General features: G+C 41.4%; 1 protein-coding gene across 4 annotated transcripts in view; it reads left to right on the top strand.

The window, feature by feature from the left end:
• Positions 1-8,698, top strand: part of add3a (adducin 3 (gamma) a) — a 107,939-nt gene extending 99,241 nt beyond the window's left edge. For 3 of the 4 annotated variants that reach the window (XM_083925647.1, XM_083925648.1, XM_083925646.1), the window contains 2 exons: positions 3,133-3,225; positions 5,742-8,698. In XM_083925647.1, coding sequence (XP_083781773.1) covers positions 3,133-3,225; positions 5,742-5,992 — 344 coding nt within the window. In that variant the 3' untranslated portion in view covers positions 5,993-8,698. The remainder of the gene's footprint in view (positions 1-3,132; positions 3,226-5,741) is intronic. The other variant, XM_083925649.1, reaches the window with a different exon arrangement.
• Positions 8,699-26,306: the final 17,608 nt, after the last annotated feature.

The following is a 26,306-nucleotide window of genomic DNA, read 5'->3' as shown; positions in this document are numbered from 1 at the left end:
AACAGCCAGATGTGAGTCCGTCCTGCTGAAGCCTCTTAAAGTTGTTAACAAGCACCATCTGACGTTTTCAAGAGCTCAGAATCGGCTAAAACAGCAGGAGAAGGTTTTAAACTGAGCTCGAACCAAATCAGGATTTCACAAAAACTGGCAAATCTGTCCCTCCTCCTCGAGAAAACTTAACTTGCAGATCGATCCGTGTACATCTTGAGTTTCTTCAATGCTCCCTCAGCAGTTTTGTTGTTAATAAAGATCCATATAGTGTCAGGGTCTGTAGTGCTGTCGCCTTAGCAGCGATCCCAGGGGATATTCACATATTCTAACACACTGCCTGGGGGATCACAAACAAAACACACACACACCCATATACCTTTTAACATGACGGCTTGTCCCTGTGGGCTCCGCTGCTGCCTTCATCTTTGTTAACCTCTCATGTCCACACACACACACACACACACACACACACACACACACACACACACACACACACACACACACACATACACACACAAACACACAGGGTTTCCAATGCTAATCATATTAGCCCTCTGTCCCATTGCCTTTTAGACAGGCAGGGGGAAATCAATAGTGAACAGATAGTGAAGGGGGGTTGTCCACTAGTCCACATTCTACACAGGCTCGGGCCAGATTAGTTTATATGTGTGTGTGTGTGTGTGTGTGTGTGTGTGTGTGTGTGTGTGTGTGTGTGTGTGTGTGTGTGTGTGTGTGTGTGTGTGTGTGTGTGTGTGTGTGTGTGTGTGTGTGTGTGTGTGTGTGTGTGTGTGTGTGTGTGTGTGTGTGTGTGTGTGTGTGTGTGTGTGTGTGTGTGTGTGTGTGTGTGTGTGTGTGTGTGTGTGTGTGTGTGTGTGTGTGTGTGTGTGTGTGTGTGCGTGCGTGCGTGCGTGCGTGCGTGCGTGCGTGCGTGCGTGCGTGCGTGCGTGCGTGCGTGCGTGCGTGCGTGCGTGCGTGCGTGCGTGCGTGCGTGCGTGCGTGCGTGCGTGCGTGCGTGCGTGCGTGCGTGCGTGCGTGCGTGCGTGCGTGCGTGCGTGCGTGCGTGCGTGCGTGCGTGCGTGCGTGCGTGCGTGTTTATAGGATAATCCAAATGGATCATCCTTATGTACATATGAAACTCGGTGCGAGTGCTAATGCGTGCGATCATATGTGCACATGTACTGTATGAAAGGCCAGTGTGACTAAGATGGTAGAAAGAACAGACAGCAGCTCTTCACACCTCTCCACATGAGCGCAGAACGTTGCTATGACACTGTTGCCCCCACAGCCCCACGAATCCCCCGGTGGCCAATCTGGATGCAAGCTGGAGACCGTCTGTATAGGCCTGATATATGCCTGTGTCACACACAAACACATACACACACACTCTGACAAGTTTAAGCCTGTGATTAGTAGTGTCCAGTCCAATATGTATATTACTCTTGTAAATTAAAGTATCTATTTAAACATTAGATGTCTCAACCGATACAACTGAAGCCGAGAGTATAAAGTGTGCCTATTGCAGCTGTCAGCTGAAAATGACCTACTGTAGGTGGTGCGTATGGTGCACTTTCATAGGATTGATTGATTTTCCTATGCAGCTTACTCTATATTTAAAAAAATGCACTGTCTTCAAACTGAGTTGACGCCTCAAATCTCAACTTTATGCATGTAACGTCTGATAGAGAACATGTTAACACTTACTGCACAGACAAGGCTGTCGCTCAGCCACGTTCTGCGTGCTGTTCTGATTAACTGTGAGCGACGCCTCAGCCAACTGAACGTGTAACCCTGAATGTGCTAATGAATGTGTTAAAGTGAAACAGGAACGTAATTCATTCACACTAGTGTTAAACACTAATGAAGTTTTGAATGCTGAGCTGGACATTTACTGTACGTAAAAAAGTTGTCTTAAAACCTGTTTTTATCATGTAAGAGATGCAAAAACCCCAATAGCTCAATTAACAGCCACTAAGGAACATAAGGCGCTCTTGGAGAAAAAACTGATAATAGGATGGGAAATAAGAATGTTTACTCTTAAGTAGAGCAAAGATATGAAGGGCATTAAAGTAGTTATTGCTTCTTTTTAGCCAAAAAGGACATCATCTGGTTAACAATAACATAAAGATTCAATTACACTAAACGTTTATATACACTAATAATGCCCAGCCATAGCTTTTCATATGATTCACCTCCTTCCTTCTAGCTGTAAAGTTCCTGAAGATGTTTGTATCTATGGCCCTCATGGGTATGAAAATCTATTATTAATAGTTAATAACTTGCATTTTTTAAGCAGGTTTTGTGTTAGTGTGTCGGACAAGGATCTAGCTAGCTGCTCTGGGGATCCAACCTTAAAGGGGAACATCATAGATATTTTAATTCTAATTTTCTATGGAATTTCACAATAACATGTTATTTAACAATAACAATTCTTAATTTAGGTGGTGTTCCACCTAAATTAGGAATTTCAACATGTTATTTCTATGGCCAAGGAAAGGTTCAATCAATATTTGTGACTGTGAGCTACTCTCTCTCAAAGCCAGAAACCAGAGTGTCAAAGTTGTGATGTCATCAAGTTTCTTTTTATACCCACATGAGCTTTATTCTACTGTATAGTGTTGTCAACTTGTGAATCAAAAAGAAAATGTTCCCATATACTCTCAGTGTCATCTAAAACATCTTTCTCAATTCGTTGTCTATGGAGCAGTTTACACACATACTTGATGACATCACAAATGTGAGTTTTACCACTCTAGTTCTTATAGCAAAGGAATAACGTATGAATTTTAAAAACAGGCGTAGTCCCCCTTTGAGTTTCTGTTCAGAGTGTGTGTCCCATCTGTGGGATATTAAGGCACAACAAAATGCCAGTGCAACAAAAAAGTGATGATCAACAGACAAGGATTTTTTGAAATTTTGTGGAAAAGCAGCTGTGCATGGCCTGATTCTAACATGTGTGTTACCACTAATCTCTTGACCCTGCCTCCCACTCCTGCACCCTCCCTCCAACCCTTCATCACAAATCCCCCTCCCCGACCTCTCATCCCACTCACCCCTGCTGTTATCCCACTACTTCAATCCTCTGCACCACCCTGAATCCTCTCATCCAACCCTCACCCACCCTCGACCCCCCCCCCCTTGCAGATGGAGAGCACGAGCTAACCTCCGACGACGGCTCCACTCTCTCTCAGTCTCTGTCTCTCACCCAGTCCCCACAAAGCACTCCAGCTAAAGAAGGTATCACTCACTCAGAGAGAGAGACTGTCAGTGATTGTCACTGCATTGCTGTGTGTCTTTAGAATCAGATGTGTGTTTGAGTGTGTGTGCATGTGTGAGAGTGCAAATTTAAATTGGAATGGACTAAAAGCTCACTATGCAATGCGTAAACTACTGATCTATGCTATAAGTTAACTGTACTAATGATATTTCATGTTAAGTTCACCCCTGTACAATAATGAAACGGCAACAATGTCCCATCCCCTCTATTTAAAGCTTTATTTGTCCTTTTTTCACAAATACATTCCTGCTGTTGGTTATGAAAACTGATCCAAACTCACCAGAAGAGATTCATGTTCATTTCAGTACAATATGAGAATCGAGTTGTAAGGATTCCATTAGGGTACTGTACAGTAGGTAATCCATCACAGCAGCAATTGTGTTACCTTGCTTGAACTGCATAACTTGGAGCATTCAGGGACATCTAAGATTTCGAAGACGGCAGCCAAACCTTTTACCTTTACTACTTTACTCTTGCAGAGAGTTAGAAGAAATATCTGTATGTTAAGTATGGAGCGAGAGCTACTAGCATCTCTAAGGCTCAATAATTGAAATGTTATATTTCTTTATAGAAACGGGTAGTTCAAATCCAGCAATCTGATTGGTTAATAGCCGTAGTACAATAACCACAATATTGTCTAATTAAGCTATTGCTCAATTGTTTAACCCATTCGAAATACATGTAAGAATACAACCGATGTTCTTATACTAAAAGCTACATATTGTAACTATTTCATGATTAACAGCAGTTTTTTTTTTCTGTCTGCTAAGCTAAGCTAATATTATATATATTATTATATACTGTAACTGCCACTCTTGAATGTTGGAGTTTCCTTAAATGCAGCACTGACTAGAATTGTCAAAACAAGTTCAAATCAGCTCAAGCTCGTTGGCCTCTCCCCTGCCTTTGGTGTAAAACATCACACACCTGCCAGGTTGGGAACATAACCATGCTATGGTGTCACATAACATGATTTCCGGTTATTGAACTGTTGCCATTATTCTAGAAATTCTTGTGACTGACATTTGAAGCCAGTTGGTGCTCCTCCAAAGATCACAGCGGCCTCCTTACAGGTTGTGAATAATGACACTGACTGGATTGACTTCCTGTCAGCTTACCTACAGCACAAACACGCACAACCACACAATGAGTAACAATTAACCCATGACGGCACATTGGCTCACGGGACCAATATTTTCTGACACCACAGCTATGAGGTCAGCTCATAATTGTGCTGAAACCAAGTTGATTGTTGCGTGGGACACTTTTTATTGTCTCCCTTTTTGTGCTAAGATGAAAATAACACAGGAAGTCATCGCCTTTCATGTTTTAATAGAGCAACACGATGCTGCTGCTCTGCATTCTCTGACCTGCATTCGCAGCACGGAGAAAGGGACGTGACACTGGTAGGCATGTTATGTGAAGAGTCATTAAGGGAGTGGGTTTAAGCCACTGTTCAAAGCCCCATTTTTTTAAGGTGGAAGGAGGACAGACACTCTGGGCTATCAGGTCACCAGAGTTTTACGCAGGGATGTTACGAAATATGTAGATAACTGGGCCAGTTCAAATGTTATTACTGTGTTTGGCACAGCAGGGACAGCGAAGCCTCACATTCACTACATGAGCCGAGTGAGGCATTCAGGGGATAGACACAATAACATGTTAGATATAATGCATGAATAGTATAACTTTGTTGAAGCTTATAGCCTTCCATTTTAGAGAGAGAGGATTTCACACAACTTTAAATGCTCGAGGATTTGGCTTTTACTGTGTTTTTTACATTACACTATCAGTGTACACTATCAGCCTAATGTATTTTATGGATTAACTACTGTATATACTGTTTCGCAGCTGACACAGTAATAGAATAAAGATAATTGCTACAATCGAATAAACAGTCCCTCATTCATTGTCTATCCAGACTTCATACTTGAAGACTTCACAAGACTGAGACAAACTTAAGTTTTTGGCTTTGAGAGACAGTAGCTCATTTTCACTTACATTGATTGAACTTTCCTCTGCCTTGAAGACAACATTTTGGAATTCTTTATTTAGGTGGGGTTCCCCTATTAAATCGCAATATATGAAGACAAGCCAAAATTACGCTGTAGCTTGACCTTATTTTACGTTGTGTGTGCTTATTTTTTGACTTACAGCAAACATAAAGGGAGATCATCGATTCTCAACGTTTTATTTACCAAAAATATTTTATGAGAAAATTGCTATTCTATATTAGCATCTAACATCAGTTTGATGTTAGAAAAAACTGTTGCCTTTATCCTACATAGTCTACTCTTCAATATCAGTACACTTTGACTTTGCACTAATATAGGTCATGTGAAGCATGATTATGGTTATTTATTAGTTGTGGGTGTTGTCTGTTAAGGGTGTGTCTAGCAGAATTGAGTGATGTGGCCTTCCACTGTTCCTTGTTTCCTGTCCTCATCTAACCTGTGTCTCACTCCTCCTCCCTCAGACAACCACACAGGCCTGATGAACGGCAAAGACGACCACAGCCACGTGGACGAGGAGCTGTCCAAGCGCGTCAGCCAGCTGACCACCAGCGTCGAGAGCGTGGAGATCACGGTGCGCTCCGGTGAGAAGATCGAAGAGGCGCTGTCTCCAGAGAGCTCGCCCTCCAAGTCGCCCAACACCAAGAAGAAGAAGAAGTTCCGCACCCCGTCTTTCCTGAAGAAGAACAAAAAGAAAGAGAAGACGGAGGCCTAAGAGCAGATGGGCAGCAGGGGCTAGGAAGGCAGGAAGACCATCTGCGCAGAAGAAGAAAAGAGGGGCAGCAGCCACCTTTTCTCTATAATGTCTGTGTTTTTATTTTGTCTCTGTTTTCAATGTCCTTTATGTTTTTAATCTTATTTGAATTCTTCACAAAAGGTTTTATGTGCAAAAGGCAGAGGAACATATAACATAAAAAATGAATTGGTTTGCAGCAAAAAAAAGAAAAGTCTGTTTGGGAAATTTTGGGCTGGGCATGTGAGTCAATACAGGTGCAGCGGATATGGGTCAACTTGGGTGGGTGTTGGATGTCTGCACACCTGATAACCTGTGCAGTGCTCTCACAGGGCTCCTTAAAGGTCGGAAGGTGTCATTTGAGGCCATTCAGATCCTGAATAACTGGCTCCTCTGTGTTGTTTACCTGGCTTCAAATAGAACTTGAAACCACCTTGCATATTTCTTGCTTCAAAATCCAATTTTATAAAAATGATTGAGTTGCAACACGAGTGTTGTAAAATTGCACAAGTGTAAACTAAACCTTATTTTTAAAAAAATGTCAAGACTCCCCCAGTCTTTTAAGGTTTTGTTTTCACATTCTGGTCACCTGACTCTGCTTAGGGAACTGAGAGGCCACATGAAATCTGAAGTCACACTGGAAAACTGGTCTCAGAACAGAAAGAGCCACATGGTTTGTGTTTTTACTGTGGGAGAAGTGTTCTCTCTGCTCTCTCACACTGTTCTGATACAAACCTTCTCCACGGCTGATTGTGGTCGAACTAGAAAATGATTTAAAGACTAGATGGGACAAGATAGTGAGGATTGAGGCTGGCAGTTTATCACAACTAAGTTGACGTAATCTCAAAGAGCCGCTGACTCATTCCAATATTGATGTAGCATTTTCACATCTCCTCCTCTTCATCTCAATGTTTTTTAGTTGTTTTTTTTGCCAAACTAAATGGAAGCAAAGAAGAAACAATCTCATTTTAGTAAAGCGTCACTGTTTTTGTCTAGTTTGTCATCTCATGAAATTTGATCTTTTTTTATTGAACACAAAATTGATATTAGTCAACTGTGTTTTGTACTCATTTGTAAGCTTTTACAGAGAATTACAGATGTTACGCATGTTTTCTCTTTTTGCAAGAAATGAATTTATATGGCTGACTATGTTCTGTAGTGATGCCTGATTGCTCAAATTATATTCTAATCTTCAGAGTACACAAATTTACTATATAACACAGATGTATGAAAACTGGATATGTTGGCTATAGATTTTTAACTATATATTTTTTATTTTTATTGTGCTGCACTTTTCTTGTGGTATATAACACATTTTAGTTGCAGGTGGTTACACCAGTGAAGGAGATTGTGAAGTATTTGGTTAAAAAAAAGTTGTGAAAAGTAGCAAGCAAGGCATGGTGTTGGAGAAAAGACACAGAAAGTGAGTTGAATGAAGAAGAAAGAATGGTCTTTCATTGGTGTCACACATGGGAAATGATCTCTACTTCTCAAAAAAAAAAAAAAACAGAGGAAGTGTAGTGCTGAAATACTACGTCCAATGATCTGCAGTCACTAGCTGAAATGAGAATCATGGGTCGCGGAGCGGTGACATCTTTTATTTGGTGTGTTTGTGTGTTTGTTTTTTAAAGCCATATTGTAGTTTTTTTTTTCCACCATTGTTTTTAATGCCGATACAAGGGTTTGCGTTTCTCGTCCGCCTGCTCAGGCGTCAAGGACCCTAAGAAGACCTCTGTTGAATCACCCCAGTGACTGCATTGACACCCCTCAGGCTCCCAAAAACTTTTTTTTTTCTTTTTTTTCAGTAGCTCTATTCACAGCAGCTGCGCTTCTTCGCTTTATTCGCCATCTATTTCCTCCTGGAACTGGAACATTATAAGGAGGTCATATGGACATTTAATTTCTATTTGATCGCTCTGCGAGCCCGGTCATCATTTCAGCTTCTAAGGCCTCCCCCTCATGTCATTTCTCTAGTAAACACGATCGTGTTGTAACTGTCAGATGACCCACAGTTGAACTCTGCAAAGCCAAAGTGTGATGGGTTGCCACATATATCCCCCCCATACACGCAGTTTAACCAGATGTACCACTATCCCAGCTAGCAATGTGAAGTATTGGATTTGGGGGGAGGGAGGGAGGGTTTAGCGACACATCTTTAGCTGTGTTAAATGATAGCTTTTGGCTCTGGGAAAGAGCTATGGTCACACAACTGAAAGATGGAAAAGGGAGGTGTGAGTTTGGAAATGGAAGTGCATATGTGTGTGTGTAGTAGAGAAAGGCAGCGGGTAAGGACAGCCTGACACTAACACACCATGTTTTTATCACTCTTCTTGTTTCATACCATCTCTCCTCCTGACAAGTTCTCTTTATTCACCCTCCGTTTGTATCACAGCTCTTTTTTTCGTTTAGTTTTCAGAGAGCACTAGGCTTTTTTTTTAATTTACCATTTCATGAGCATAAATTGTTCCCAGATGAACTGAATGTGCATTGCATCCTTTTTATTTTCTCCTCTTCTGTTTCCTACTGTTTGCACCTTGCTTTACTAATGCCTCTCTATCCACCAGTTTTGCTTTGGCATGCCAGAATGAGCCAAGCTACTTTGTGACCTGTGAAAATCCTATATAAATGGTTATCTAACGGAGTTGCTTTTAGATGTATTGCTAATCAGTGTAAATTCACAAATAAAACTGTATTTTAAGAAACAGAAGCTCATTTTTTCATGTTTGTTCATCACAATTTACGTCATTCCTCAAACGTTTTTTAAGTTCAACATAATCCATACACATTCATTTTCCTTTACGCCATTATCACAATTTGAGCAGTTATACGATCAAGTGTACATACTTAGAATTTAAGAAACTTAACGCTGCATATTTTATGATAATGTTACACATAGTGTAGAACAAATTCAAAGAGAAGGACATATAAAGTACTTCAGTGTTAAATGAGCAGGAAAAAACAGTACATGTGCCTTTTTAAAACATTTATTCATAATGTTAGAAGATGAGAATGAATATATTGTATGTGTGAATAGTTCAGTAAGGAAGCTTTGGCACATTTATGGCAATGAGTGACTTAATGTAAGTGAAAATGTGACAATGATCATAACGAGCCCAGGAAAAGCAGAAACACTTGAGCAGACATGCTTTGAGACGCAGAGTGAGCACGAGACTTAACACATTGAGATATGCAAAGCTCCATATCAGAGGGTCTTTCCCCGAAATGCTGTATATTAATTCAGAACTACCAGAAATGTACCCTTCAGTATGAGAAATATTTAATTAACATACTAAAAAAATACTGTGTCTTATGTTTACCTGTGAACTTATGTATCCTTTTGTTTTATTTAAAGCAATGAGTTGCAAGATGATCACTGGTTTAGGAAATTAGACAAAGCTTAATTTTGCCACCAGATTAGTTTTATTTTTTTCGACTTTTCTCAAACAGTTGCTTCTTTCTTGTGGAATACTTTTTAGTGTTTTCCTCTATATAAAATGAAATCTGGTACCTACATTACCCACAATGCAACTCTACCATTGACAGTTTGGTCCCATAGACTGTAGATAAGAAGCCACTGTGAGGCTTGTGGACTGACATTTAAAGCTTCAAATTTGGCATTTTGGCCATTTATTGGAGCCATAGGTGACCATATTTGGACAAGAGGGTGGAGCTAAGTTATTCTATATTGTCGCTCACTAGCTAGCTAGTTAGCTTGGTTAGCAAGGTGCAAAAGTGAACAGTCAACTCCTTAGTGTCCAAACACTGAACAAGACATTTCTGGGTGACCGAAATGTTACATTTAACTTCTGGGAACTGAAAACATGCTGTTAAAGGGTCAGAGATTTAAGACGAAAACACAGACAGACTTGTCAATCACAAAGTAGCCGCACCCGAAAACATACCTATTTTTATTTTACTCTAAATGTATGTTTACTGAGTAAAAACATTAAGTGAGTCTAGTCATTTTTTCATTGACTTCTATACATCAGACTTCATTTTGGAACCAGTGGAGTTGCCCTTGCTGGCCTTTAGAGAAAATAAAGTATAAGGCTCTTCTGCATTGGCTTCACTTTTCAGGCCTGGAGGCTGCCACTTGTTCAGACTGTCCGGTGTGCTATGCTAGCAACTAATGTAGCGGGCTGTTCTCATTCACTGTTCAAACATACTGTATACTGTGACTAGGAAAACTAATGCATTTTAATTCTTATATAATCCACATATTTATTACTGTAGAAATTACGTTCACAGCCAAGAAGGAAATAAGGTGAAATACATTTAAGATGTACAAAAGTCCTAAAATCCAAATAGGCTCGGGGGATTGGAAACACTAAACTAAAGCATTTTACTTATTAATCTTAATCTTAACCAAGTTGTTTTGTTGGCTAAAATTACTCAAATGATCACTTGAGGAAATGTATCGAATTTCATTTAACTCCCTCTGGAGCCACAGAAGGCTTTAAACAACTTTTTCCACATAGGCAGAACTCACACAGACTGGTAAATGCACTTTAATGTGTAAAATCAGTGGATAACCTCTTTAAAGGGTCAAAAAAGGTCAGGAGCCACTGCTTTAAACAATGGTTATGTTGTGGGTTTTTCTAAATGAGTAGGAGTGACTTTTTATTTGACGTCCACAGATGCTCATGCTACTGCCAAAGAGTCTGCTTCACTCTTAATATCCAAATCAACTGCACTCTTTCCAGCCACGACAGGGACGTCTCGTGATGGTGCAAACCTGTCACATCTTGACACAACATGGCACAGACTGTCCAGAGTATCCAGGCAACTGAGGGACTTTGTGTGCATATGAGCAGCCAATGTGCCTTGACTGCATTTATCCTCAGATGCAAAACGAATTATGCAAAACCTATGTCATGATAGTGTGCTAATCTCCCCGTATGATGTCTCTCTCTGGTCTTTCAGTACCTGCCAATTGAATCTTTACATTTTGACATAGAACTAGTTTTTAGTCTTACACCCCTCCAAACAGGTCCTGGCCTTGTTGCAGTGACCTTAATTAATTGTTTTGCTACGAAATGCCAGTTAAGCTGTTGCTGATATGATTGGTGGTGATGTCAATCACTTCTTGATATGTCTCATTTTAGAAAAGAATAGAAAAGGGTCAGTGTAGCTCATCCGGTAGAGCGGGCGCCTCATAGACAGAGGCTTAGTTCTCGCTGCCGTGGGACAGGTCTAATTTAGACCCGCGACCCCCTCTGTCAACCTTCAGCTGAACAAACAAAAGAATCATACTTATATGATACTGATATGATACTTATACACCAGATCATTTAGTTGACAATTTAAGAAATGCCTGAATGGTTGGAGAAATGTATTTTAATGTAATTTTAGCGAAAGAAAACTTTTCAGGCATCCACATGATAATATGCAGGTTAACACAAACACTAATAATGATAATAATCATCAAATCCACTGAGGCCCTATAAGAGACACATCAGGGGGGGTGTTCGTGGAAGGAGAGAATGTCTTAAGAAAGTCTTTATTGGATTATGTCTCTTTTACATATTGCTAGGTGTAGCTTCCTTGTGTAGTACTTACAAAACTGTGATCCTGTCCTTGCGTCAGTGAATGTGATCTGTATACAGCACTTTATTTGGCATTGTTCCTGATATGAATAATAAAAACGTATGAGCAGTCCTGTGACTCGTGTCTGATGATTGTGGAAAGACGAAGTGTGTTGCTGGCAGTTTGATCAGTACTGTACATTCATTTATTGCTTCTTAGTGGATGTAAAGGGCTGATTTTGAGGTTGTTTGATTGGTTTGTTGTTCAGACTAACTCTGGTGTATGGAAAGACAAATAACAATATACGAGAATATACGAGATGCAACTATTGATCCCTTGGGAAATTGGATTTGGGTCAATAAAGCTTCATCTTTCATAATGTGTTCCTCTTCCCAGATAGAAGAAAAGAGGGACGCAAGATAAGTGGATAAATGTGCTATGTTGGAGAGTTTATTTCTAAATTGTTATACTGTAGTATACTGGCAATTCTGTCAATTCAGGGAGAACAAACAAGTTCATCATTCAGTTATTGTCAAACACTTTTAATTTTGTAGGAATATGTCTGCTTAGTACGGACGCCCAGAAAACTTAGCATACAACTTAAAGGTAACATCATTTTCAGGTTCATACTTGTATTTTGGGTTTCTACTAGAACATGTTTAAATGCTTGAATGTTAAACATTATTTTCTTATGCTGTGTGTCTGAATATTCACCCTCTGTCTGAAATGCTATGTTTTCGTTCCTGTCCCTTTAAGCCCCTCTCAGAAAAAGCCATGTCCGCTCTGATTGGTCAGTGTTTCCAAGTCATCCTTTTGCATCCTCGGTGTCTCTGCACTGTCATTGTAGTCAGGGAGTGACTGACTCACTGTAATGGCACTTTCAACCTATATTTAGTACAGTTATGACATCACAACCGTACAGAAGTCCTGGCGGCTCGTTTAAAGAGACAGTTTCTCAATACAGGCTGTGTGCATTTCTCTGTGGATTGAGCTTTTTGATACTTTCATAGTATTTATATAGCACCTCGGACTGCTTTATAATCTAAAAAGACATGGATAACTTACTTTTTACAATATGGAACCTTTAAGTAGGCACATATAAATAGAGAAAAACATCTAAACCAACTTGAAAACACATTAGAAAAAAGAAGCACATCAAAATGAGAAAACAACCAAATACAGAAAAAAAGTCACAATCGAAATCAGCAATAGAAAATGTTTATAGGGGACACTAGAAAGGCCTTTTTTTGGTGTATGTGTTTATGTTTAGTAGCATTTAGTTCCCATAGAGACGCTTGTTTTGTAACTTTTACGTTGTATCCTGTATTTTCTGTATTGGTTGTATTTTCTCACGTGTCTCTCAGCGTTTTTTTCTGTGTTGTGAAGTTGGTGCGGATGTTTTCTTCATTTGCTCGTGTTTTATTTATTTGTGTGTAAGGCGCATTCACACCAGGGGGCGACAGACGCGACAAATCGCAGAAACCGCAAGTAATGTGTTGCATGATCATATCTGGACCATCCCTCCAATCATGTTGCTCCAAACACGTGAATGACGATGATCCAAACCCTTTATGCCACCCACCAATGAGCAACTGACAGCTAGCATACAACAGCTCGGAGTGCTAAAGGCCATGGAAGTCTTCAGGACTGCAGTCTACTCTGCTGTTATGCTAGTGCTAACCAGTGCTAACTTGGTTCATATGAAAGCAGATGAATAGCAGGACAGACACATATTTACACAACTTACCAGGGATATGAACCTCCTCGCTGTCTCAGACCCACGCTTGCTCCTTCTTGTTACAATCGCTGTAAAATATCTATCTGGGATCGTACAACTTCCGGTACCTGACAACTGCCACTATAACTTTCTTTTTTTTCTCAGCTGATTCTGATTCAGATTCATCAATTTTGGTTTGAACGCCAGCAGGATGGCAGCCAACACTGCATGGCTGTCACACGACTCGCAAGTTCAATATTTTCAACTTGCGAGTCCAATGTATTGGATGCGTTGGACACGCTGGACATGCTTGACACGCTGGACACGCTCTACACGCTGGACACGCTCTACACGCTGGACACTATGGACACTATGGATGCGTTTGGCGTGTTTGAATGACATCGCGTCCATTGAGTTGAAGCTCTTCAACTCAACATAGATGCACACACTCATACATTACCCTACACACACATCCATCCCATTGCATCATGTTCAGCACAATTAAGGAGGTGAAGAGGGTTTTCTCCTCTTCTCTCCAGACAGCACCATGCTGTGAGTGTCAAAACAATGAACCTACTTGCATCCAGATGGATGCTCTGCTAGAAGAGTGTGGAAACCATGATAGGCCCTTTTTTTTTCAGGGCAACCCCCACACCCGTCCGCACACACACACACACACACACACACACACACACACACACACATACACACACACACACACAGACACACACACACACAGCACCGCCCCACCCCAACATACCCAACTAGACACACACCACTCCAAACTTCACAGCTTCCAGAGACGGCGGTGATGCCCAGATGCCACTGGGATGAATTAGGGACTGATAAACAACATAAGGGGTCAGTTAGGTCTGAGCCCAAATGCACACCCCATGGGACAACCCAAAGCCACACACACACACACACACACACACACACACACACACACACACACACACACAAACACACACACACACACACACACACACACACACACACACACACACACACACACACACACACACACACACACACACACACACACAGGGTTATACAAGTTAGTGGTAAGTTTTGTGTAAATCCTGCGTGAAAGAGAACACGAGTGAAGAAAGAGTAAAGGCTGCATCGGGACTTGCTGACAGGCCATGATTTAAATGTCCTCAGATTGTTGTCACCAAAAATAATTCTTCTTCTTCTTCTTTGATTCCCTACCCTGCGTTGTGTTTCATAATATTTAACAAAGCAGAATTTTGTTTGGTCTGGACACTTTTATCCAACGTGCTTTACTGATTAGTGTCCAGCACCAAATGGCAGAGTAGCAACAATATGGTGAACATACAACATCGCTGTTTACAGCCTGTTTCTGCTGCCCACAAAAGGCTAATAAAATGAGTTGATGCAGGTTTAGTAAAGTAATAAGTAATCCACCACCTTTATTGACCTCTTCCTGCGAGCACAGATTGGCTACAATGTTTAAGAACCCAGTGACCTTTAAACAACAGAGCTAATAAAGTAATACTCGGTCTGCAGAGCTCTAACAAAAGTGTCTTATGATGAGATAATTAGCAAAGTGTGATTAAAATACTGCGTTTTATTGGCCTGAGTACATAATCACGCTCTCATAGCACTGTACTGCATCACTGAGTGGGTGAAAAGTGCAAGCCTGTGTGTGTGTGTGTGTGTGTGTGTGTGTGTGTGTCTGTGTGTGTGTTGAGAGTGTATTTTGTGGAGTCACTGTTGTCGATCAACTCCTCTGCCAATTCCTTGCCGACTTTATAGATGTTGTTTTGTAAAACTAAGGCAAGGAAATCGGCCGGGCAGCATTATCTTGGTGCTTTATCATTCCTCCCCCTATAAGCAACCCAGTGCCATTTCCTAGCATCGACATCCAAGGGCAGGGGACACAATGGAGTCCTTAACAATGGCCTGATAGTTAGAGAAACAAGCTCATCAGTTAGTGGTCTGAATACCTAAAGTCGTACTCTGAATTCAGAGTGAGTGCCATGATGGAAATAGTTTGTTTCTTACAGACCTGAGTGAAGTTGTTTTTTAAACAAGTTGAGCTGAACATTTAACAAACAACAATAGATTTCTAATTTACTGATATGATTTTGCTTCTTGAATACATAGTGTTTTAGCAAGTTCAAATAGAAATTGCAGACTTAAATCTATCAGAGGACTCTTTTAGTTCTATTCAGTCAGTTTTTATTTCAGCACAGGGGAGTAAAATGCACAGATGTTCGGCGAAGGCCTTCTTCAGTGTGCTGTAGTTTTCTAGTTTCAGGCTAGAGTTGTGGTTGCCAATAAACTTAACTCCTTAAACTGTTATTAAAGTGGAGATATCATTAAAGACTCTTTTTCAGTGTGTGTGTGTGTGTGTGTGTGTGTGTGTGTGTGTGTGTGTGTGTGTGTGTGTGTGTGTGTGTGTGTGTGTGTGTGTGTGTGTGTGCCAGCTTACAAACTGTGAAATAAGACAACCCAGTCCGTTTTTTTGTGGTCTGCTTCGATTAAAAAAATGTCAATCAATGTTATTGAATACAATTTTCAAAAAAAAAAAAAAGTTGCTCTACATACTGCAAGTGTTGCTGGAGTTTACCCCTTTAAGACTGCTTCCTTTCTTAGTTAAGTCTGTGGAGTGGGCGGATTCTTAGGTCTGGACCCAGACGAGTGATGCATATAAAGTGCCCTTTTCCACCCCCCTAGCGTTCTCAAGTAGTATTATTGGTGCTGGGCCAAACTGGCTCTCCAATCACTGGATCCTTCAGTTACTTCCTATTGTTAGCGACATGGCTACCGCTAGCAGCATGGATGCTGCCCAAAGCAACACACAACTTTAAGTATTCCAATTTCAACCAACATTCCTGATCTCAGTGCTCTGATAAAGGCAATAAAACACCAGGTATTATGAATAAGTGGGCAGGTTTTGTTACTTACTGATTTAGCTTAACAGAAAGATGTTTTATCAACCACCATCTGGGGGGCTCTTTTTCGTTCCCACAGTTACTCCAATTGTTCCACCGTCTGTCATATACACTAACATTACCTGAAAAATAACCTGACACCACTAGACGGATTGATTCACATGGTTCGCATTTGCTCGGCCAAATCAACCAATCAGATCAACAAAGCGTATGACGTACAAACAGAGGATCGAGGCAAAGCTCAGATAGTAAACAACATGTCAGTAAAGAATATTTGCTGTTTATGTAATGCGGATTTATGGATAAAAGGCACAATATCAGGTGCTCGGTTCATATTCCAACAGATGGATCCAAGAGAAAAAGCGTTACTGAGCGGCTAACAGAATTAGGGCTACCGCGGCCCGAAGATGTGTTTAGAGCAGGTCAGATTTGCCTGCGTTGCTTCCGCTTGCTTGGTAGACTAGAGGAGGAGTTTGCCGTTGGCATCACACTTAAACTCGCCTCAAACCAACAATGATTGGACGTTCGCTTGGTTAACAGCTCCAAATTCTCTCCGATGCAAGTTACTAGAATGATCTGCGGGTAAAATACAATGGAGCTTGCAAGATCAGGATGGTCTCATGAGGCTACCTGATGATAGCTTCTGTAAGCTGTTTTGTTGACTTTACAACTTTGAAAAGGTGTATAGGGAACAAGGCCAAACGCCGATGGTGTCATTTTTCAACAGCCATAACACTGGGCAGTCAACATTTACTTCATAATGATAAGTTAAAACAGAAAAGTTTTCTTTTGGCATTTTAAACAAAAACAAATTTCAGCTCTTGAAACATGAAAAGCTGCTTTTCTCTCTTACAATCAAAAGATCCATGTGACAAATGCAGTGACTGCTGAGAGGAATTAGATTGCCTTCAGCCACAGCATCATTTGTTCTCCCAGCTATTGACTCCCTGCTATGGGTTATATTCAGGGCCACTCCGTCATATGCTCCTCCCATTAAAGAATCAGACTTGTATCCTTTTGCTATAGGAAATCTAATCCCCCATTGGAGATCAATAGCATCCTATTTCCTGTTTGCTTGTCAAATATTCAATAGATTGTTAGCATAGACACGACTTCGTCTAAATGTTTTTAAAAGCAGGATTTATTTCATATCAAACCATTTATGATTAATTATTGGTTAAACAGAGCATTCTTATGATATAAGTAAAGCGCTTGAGCCTGAGTGCCACATGTACCACATAACCTCAACCAACCTGACCTGATGCATTTGTTGATGGAGGGACATGTTTCTGCATCCTCAGCAGAAAAGGAAAGAGTTATGGCTACTGACTGTGATCTACAGTCCCTTGTGTACACACACACACACACACACACACACACACACACACACACACACACACACACACACACACACACACACACACACACACACACACACACACACACACACACACACACACACTGCCCTTTAACCTCCTTATCACCAAAAACCAGGGATCCAGGAAGGAAGGGAGACAGAAAAGCACCTGAAGTGTGCTGATCTAGGCTAGGTTTTAAAGGGTTTTGCTTGGTATGACACACAGGTTAAGATAAATGTAGGAACTGACAAAAAAAGTTCTATGATTAAACTGGGCCAGACTGCTGGGTTGGACTGGGGTGAGTTTAAATAGGCTAAATTGTGTGTTATGGTTGCCCTGGGGATGAGTTCACTCAATGAAATTGGCCTGAAGAGGGCTAGACTGGACTAGTAGAACGAGAACAGCTGAACTGGATTTAACCAGACTGGACAGACACAAATGTACTTGACTGGATTTTATAAATATGTCCATTGGACTAGTCTATAAGTAGCTACATTTAAAGGGAAACTACATCCACAGATACGGTTAGATATTTATATAATCAAATAATAATCTTTAAGATTTTCATTGACTGAAACCCAATCAAATATTATCAATTGTTGTCATTTTTTTCAGCTGTAGCAATTCAATGTATTCAGGTTCTGATCTTCAGTGGCGAAGTCCGCCATCTGCGCCCTGTATTCATATGGCAATCCTATGCAAATTCTGTTATATTTCTGGCAAAGTAACTGCTCAATGAGTTTTTACTGCCTCCCAGAAAGTATGGGACCTCTAGCATTGAAATGAGCCTATAGTTACCAGAAGTAATTACTTTCCAAATCAACCAGGACTGAAATCTGAAGGATTATAACGTTACAGAACAATTTATTTTGTGTCTATTGGTAAATAGTCACTACTTTTCAAAATCCAGGGGCCTTGCATAGCTCCCACAGAGGATGTATTCAAAGTGATAGCCAAATCCCTTCACATAAAGCAAGACACCAAATATTGTTATTTAACAATTTCTTGGCTGCATGTCAGAGCCAAATCTGTGTTCCTTCTTCTTTTGGTACCATTTAGTTTTCTTTTCCATTAAATCAAAAGAGAGCATCGAAAGTGAAATTCTGTGGTCACAAGATCCATTTACTGTATGGTCAGTATGTGTCCTGGAGTAACAAAACTAGATCTACAACCAGGGTATATCTGAATACAATATAGCAGACACTGCTGCCCTAACGCAAGAAGTCAAAGCTACACCTGGTTGTTTGGCAACAGATTTTCAAACTAGCAAGGCCCGTCATTAAAGTGTAATTTCGGCGTAAAATTATCCCATGGTCTTTTTCAACACTTACATACATCAAATAAGTCCTCGAGGCAGTTTTTTTTGTGTGTATGAAGTATTAACGGAGAAATCCCGAAGAGTTCCTAACTGTTGCCAACAGCCGTATGTGGCTAACACTGATTAGCTCTGAGCATTACAGTGATGGCATTAAAACAGCTTTTTTAACCACTAAAAGCACCAACAACGTAGTAAGCGAACTCAGAGTTTACTAAAAGAGTGTGTTGAAAGACTTACCAACTAGACCCAGTACCACCTCCCGTCGTAGTAAAGTCCATTACCAAACACAATCCAAAAGAAAGGAGCCCATTGGTGCTTCATTTTATGTGTCGTGACTCTTATCATGATAGGTTTGGTGTTATTTTGAGCAATATTAGTGGTTAAAATAGACGTTTTAATGCCTTCACCATACTGCCCCGAGCTAATCAGTGTTAGCCACGTTGTTAGCGATTTCTCCATTTTTGCGCTAATTACCAGGGTCAGGAGGCATCCTGAGAAGAGGGTGTACATGTCTACTGACAATGTCTTATTAGAGACACTGTATAGTTTTCTTTTTTTCTCTATTCTCCTGTCCTTCCTTTCTTTCTCTATCGGCCACACCCCATTTAAGAAACAGGGGTGGGGGAGGAGTGGAAGACAACTGACAGATGCCTAACTCCCTTACGAAAGGGGTGCATCTGCCATAAAGGGGGTCAGTAAGGTACAACCAGACTACTGTGAGTTGTCTTGTGGGCTTATCCTCTTCTTTTGTGTCAGCCACTATCTACAATGGTACGCTGATGGGAGGCTTGGATTTCCCTAAGTGACACTGATTAATGGCTGAGAATGCAGGCAGATCCTTCTCCTCCTTATCAGTACAAGCCCATACTGATGTAGCCTTGAAGTACCAAGTGAAGTGAGCCTTTGAAGGAACAGTTTGACTTTTTGAAAGTTAAATTACATTTCTTTAAAGTACAGAAAAATGTCTTGCTATAGAGAAGCTACAGTTGTTGTTGTTGTTGTTGTTGTTTGTGTTTTGACACTTTGGGTGCAACGAAATAAGCTATAAACACAATACTGGTATATTTTTGCCGAATAGCTGCCTGCTTACACATCCAGCAGATACAAAGTAACATTGGCATTCATTTTGAGACAGTTCTTTAGCGATCCGCTGAAGACACATGACATAAATAAGTTGTTAAGGCCATCATGTCAGCAAACTGTTGCTTATTTGATCATCCAACAGACAGGCGCCAACATTGCCTGCTAGTTGCTTACTCTGTCTGGCATTTGGTGGGTTTATCAGAACTTTTTATTTTATCGTTTTTTATGGATGTGTCATTATTAGTGCGTTTACATGCATATCAGTAACCCGTAAATGGCCTTACCGCGAGTAAGGGAATAATCGGATTATTTGAGTCGCCCATGTATACTGAAAGTAGGTTGAATGGGAAGATGACAAAGTAACTCGACCTCCATAGGTGGCGCTCTGGCAACATACAGCTGGACTGAATACAGCTTTTTTCCAGTTCACCTTTGGCCAAATCACAACAGCCGACTTTTGGAAGGAATTACGACCGAAACTGGTCTTCTTGGTAGTAATGTTACTTTCCATGGCGAAGTTCTCCCTCGGATTAAAGGTGACGCTCTGTTGTTGTTGTTTTTTCACATTGTTTTCAGCACCGTTGCTTCCTGCTTTATTTTTATTTCTGGGTCAAAAGCCACTGCCGTGGAGTGGGGAGGGGGAGATATAACCCACAAGTTTGTACAGATGAGAAACCCGAAAGTAACCTGATAATGCTGTTTACATGCATGAATAATCGGGGTACTGAAGGAGTTATCTAGGTTTGTACACCGGGGGATGAGAACTCCGATTTTACCTGCGGTACAGTGTTTACATGGAGTTTAAGAAACCGGAGTATGCCCTTAACCCGAATATAATCTGGTTTTTAAACTGCATGTAAACACACTGTATGACAACACCTTATACATTTTGTATATCGATTTGATCCATCGTTAATATAAAAGTAGTTTGTTAAAATTTAAACCTTTGTTCCTTGATTAAACTTTAGAAAGCTAGCAATGCCAGCAAATCTTGGAAAATAGCCGGAGCTTATGTCTCAAACGTGATCGCCAAATGAGGCAAGCCAGCAAAAATTAAAAATTCAAGCCATCCAATCGAGTTGATTTTCAAGCAAAATTATTTGTATGTATACAGGGGCTGTATTTTATTCAGCAATTTATCTGTCTTGTAACCAAAGCCTTGTGAAAGGAGCTTTGTAATAGTAAAAAAAAAAAAACATGAGGGAGAACTGGCTCGTGATGTTATTCATTTCAGGGGATACCAATGGTATTTCTGAGCAGCAAAGACATACTGTGTGGGTCTCATAATGCTATTCATTTCCAGCACTTGAGATGTCTGTTATGTACACACAGACACCATATCGTCCCCCTGGGAGCCGCCAATCGTTTTGTCTGGCCTGGATCCCTCTTTTGTTTCCCTCCTTCTCTCTCTTTCTCTCTTTCTCTCTTTCTGCCTTCTTATCCTCTCCCACCCTCCCTTGTCCCAAAACCTGATATTAAAAAAGGATTACCATAGAACAACATGGGTAATTTCCTGTCACCCTGAGAACTATTCCCCTATCCAGAAGACTCCCAAACCTCTCTTGCCTGCCTACCTTCCCTCTCTCTTTTTCTATGGACTGCCAGTAGAGATTTGGAGGGGCGACAACAACAACGACAGCAGGGGGGATGGTGAGGTGAGGATGGTTGTTTTTTGGGGGAGGCATAAGTCTATTTTTTTCCAGTCTCTTCATAGTCTGCCAGCAGAGATTTGGATGGCAACAACAACAACAGAGTGCGGGATTCTGAAGGGAGGAGGGAGGCAGAGACAGAAATGCATGTCCCCGGTGACCATCCCTCTGCTGAGGCGAGAAAGCGTAAAAAGAAAGGAGAGAGAGGTGGATGGAGGCGATGAAGGGCACAGGGGAGGAGAGGTGTAGCAGACGGACGAGAGATGTGAGACGTGGAGAAGAGCCAGAGGACTGCAGAGAGGGGGAAATATGGATCGGGATAAACTTTCTGCTCGGTCATACCTTCATGCTATCGAGGAATCTGAGCTCCTGTTTGCAATATGAGAGGCAATATGACTGTGGCATAGAAATAAAACAGACACGGTAGAGCCCAGACAGCAAGATGAGTAATGGATTATGCTTTTTTTTATTTTGAAACCTGCCCTTTTAAACGCATCACTCAAAAGATCGACATATTTTATAAAGCAAGTTATGACAGTCATTCATTCAAGGGTTTGCAAAAATGAATTTTCACGATTGATCTGGGCAGCTAAACACTCAAAAATGAATCTTAATACATCAGAATCAATTTACCTCCCCAGTACATTTACATGCATATTACCCTGACATTGAGCTGATGCAAAAAAATATTCAGACTGACATTACAATGACAATACAGACAGGAAGAATGTAGGCAGAGGGTTAAAGCTTAAATATGGCTGTAGAAATGTACACAGGAATAATGAATGTCTCATTTATAGAGGATTTTTTATGGATTGTTTTTGTAATCACATTTGCTGGCAGAATTTACCCAATGTAATGCTTCCCACAGGGGAAATCATCTTCGTTTGCTGATGAGAATAACACCACTTTCCCACAATAACGCTGTGTTTGATGTTGGATCATGCACAAGCTTTCAACCCACAGTGGATCGATCCTCATGACCGTTCACCCTTTCACACCAGAGCTGAGACATTTGTGAGCCACATTAGACACAGGTGTGGAGCACTCACATGTGTCAGTTTAGATGTTGAGTCGTTAATACTGACATGGAACAAAGTGGTATACTGTATAAGGCTACGTTCACACTAATGCATTTTTGCTTTAAAATGTGTTTCACTAGCGTTCACTCTGCTGCTGCGTTTAAAAAACCCTAAAACGGAAACTTAGGGTGCAAACCGTACCGTGCCTGGGGCGCAGGGGGAGAGGGGGGGCAAGTACCCTTAAGAACGGGGCACAGTACGGATGGACAGTGTGAGTGCGCCCTTAGGGTCTACTCACACTTGGCCCAGATGATCCAGTGCTTCAGTGTGATCGCCCCCCCCCCCCTCTTCCCCCAAGACCCTGGCCCGGCCTGCACTCACACTATTCAGACGATCAGGGCCACAGCAGGATTGCGTCTTGTCTATACGTCATCATCCCATAATTTTTGTTTTGTCCAACTGTTTTTGAATATTTTCATCTGACCAAATCTGCAGAAAACACTTCACCTCCGCATCAGACCACCGCAAACCCTTCGGCGGCATCTTTTTAAATGCCTATCACGGGGAACAGTCGTAAGCTTGTGCCTATGCATGTGTGCATGCTCGTGCATGTGCAATCGTGGTGTCTACTAAAACCCACTTCTCTCAACCGGGCTGTGGCAGGGAAGTGTACCGTGCTTAAGCACAGAACAGTTGTTGTCACACTGGTCAAACGAACTAGACTTTAGCAGTGATTCGTGCTTGGGCACAATACGAATGGTAAGTGAGTAGACCCTTAGTGCCGACCCCGACGTGTCACAACGTGTTTTGCCCTAATTAGTCACACCCCTATCACATGACCCTTTTTCGGAAGAAAACATGGATAAAGAATTACATCTGTTTCTGACCTTGTTGTCGTTGATCATTTTCTTTCGTTTCCTAAAATGCAAAGAGAGTAGTGTGGATGTAAAAGTTGGAGTTTGATTTTGTTCTTTATGCTTTGAAATTTTTTGTGACATTTTGTTGTATAGCTCAGAGTTAATATACTGATCCCGTAGAGACTAATTTTGAGTATTCTTCCATGTCATATTTATGTCCACTGTGGGAGTATCCTGCTTGCTATTATTGTAGATTACAAGGGTAAAGTTCACTGTGACTGGAGATAGAGGGAGTAGAGAGTCAATGGGAGAAGGTGGGGGAGGGAGAGAGAGGGAGAGTGAGAGAGTGAGTGAGAGAGAGAGAGAGAGAGAGAGAGAGAGAGAGATAGAGAGATAGAGATAGAGAGGCGATGAGCTGTCGATTCATTCTCTATCCGTCATGTTTTCCTCTCTCCCCCACTATTCAAAAGTCACTGACCTCCATTCACCAGCTACTAACGAGGAGTCCACCCCTATTCACTGTAATGCTACACTCTGGGACTGTACACACACACACAGACAAACACACACACACACACACACACACACACACACACACACACACACACACACACACACACACACACACACACACACACACACTGTACAACTGCAACACAAAACCTTTTCTTACGCACTTCTGCTCCCTCATTCCAATTACACACAATGTTTTAATGCATACAGCCTTGACAACAATCTGTTCTTTATCCCCCACTCACTCCTCAAAACACACATACACACACACACACACACACACTCTCACACACACACACACACACACACACACACAAACACAAATGCACACGTGCTGTATAAAACATATTCAGAATGACATTAAATCTGGGGATACATAGGCCTAAATATTTCATATGTATGTGCATGTCCTCCTTTCACCTTAGCAGGGACTGGTTTAAACAAGCATCACACATATGCACACAACACACACACACACACACACACACACACACACACACACACACACACACACACACACACACACACACATACACACACACACACACACACACACACACACACATACAAACACAGATGCCCACAGGCACATATTTACACAATATATGCCACACAACACATGCCCCCTTTGACTGGCAGACAATATATAACGTCTTTTCCATCTTTATTACGCACACACACTTAGACTTACAAACAGTCTTCCCTCCCTCCCTTTCCTCTTCCATTAGCACATACACACATACACCCATACGCACACACACACACACACACACACACACACACACACACACACACACACACACACACACACACACACACACACACACACACACTATACTTTCTGTACAGTGTGTGGGACAGCTGCCAGTTTGCCTACATAGAGCCCACTGCCCATTATAATACACACATTGTGGTCAAATCCCCCTTGATCAGGAGTGGGCTGACAAGCGCCTCACTGTGCCTTAGGTCCCTCCAGATAAGCCATTGTAAGCCTTTCAGTATCACAATATAGGCTCCCCCTTCTACAAGACAGGATATGGGTCACTGGGTCAAAGCGACTAAGTGCTGTGTATTACATAGGAATTATGTATGTGCCATCCCTCTTTTCTTCCCTATCTACCACAGATAATCACCTGCAGATTATCCCTCATCGAATGCTGCCCTTAATCAAACTCTGCTTAGGGAAAGTAAACGATGTATGTTGACATGTTCTGGCGCAGTCTGAGTGGGATTGGATCGCTGCTAATAAGCCACATTGAATCAGTTTGACCTTGTTATCTTGGCAGACCTGGGAGATCTCCTGAAACAAGACCAAGCTATCTGAAGTGGGTTATCAAAACAAGACACCCAAGTACTCTGGGTAAAATTAAGGAGGGATGATTGTGACACGAACATGAGCGCATGAACAAACCACCTTCTCCAAAGACAACAAATATTTGAGATAGGTGGAAAAGCCTGATCGTTGGTTCAGTGTCCTCTTTTTCCTCTCCTTCTTCTTCTCCTTCTTCTAAAATATTCCCTCTTTCTCTATCTTTCCTCTTTCAACACCCTTGTCTCTGTCTGTCTTTATTGTCTGCATGTGTTTTGTCTACCTTTGGCTGCCATTCCTCTTTGTTGATGGAATAGTTAAACTAAATGTATAAACATATTATAGACAGGAAGCAGAGTGAAATAGCTTACCATCAGTCTGGCTCACTGGATTTACAGTGATGGGATGAAGTGGAGACTTCTGGTGCAGGCTCACGTGCCGGACATCAGGCCTCTACCGCTATCTGGGTATTGTCCACTTAGCTCTGCCCGAGCCAGAAAGATAAGCCTAAACTAGTGTTGCATTATCGGACTATCTCAGTGCACTGCTTATCATTCTTGGATAATGGGAAGAAATGGTCTGTCTTGTTTTAATTTATTTAAAGCTATCACAATCATATTGGGTGGTGGTATGCCTTGGACGCAGCAATGTTGCCCTTGCAAAATAGATAGTGGAAGAAGGAGAGAGCCGCACATGAGAGAAACGCTCAATGTCAGGCTTTATCCCAACACTGTACATCCACTAAACCGGATTATACCTGGGTCTAGCTTATTAAGTGTATGAACATGAGCCTATCGTATGTTTATTTTGTCACAAAAATCAAACAGTACATTTACCACACTGTCAACGTTGTGACACAACAGCATTTAGTTTTGTGATCAAAGGTTCTAAGTCAGGGGTGCCCAATCCTGCTCATGGAGTGCTACTGTCATGCATGTTTTAGGTTTCTCCCTGCTCCAACACACCTGACTCTAATGATTATAAAACCTGTGACAAGCTTCAGCTGCTTGATAATGAGCAAAT

The sequence above is a fragment of the Echiichthys vipera genome (genome assembly GCF_963691815.1).
Source record: "Echiichthys vipera genome assembly, chromosome: 2".
NCBI classification, from domain to species: domain Eukaryota; kingdom Metazoa; phylum Chordata; class Actinopteri; order Perciformes; family Trachinidae; genus Echiichthys; species Echiichthys vipera.
This window is presented reverse-complemented; position numbering and strand designations above follow the sequence as displayed.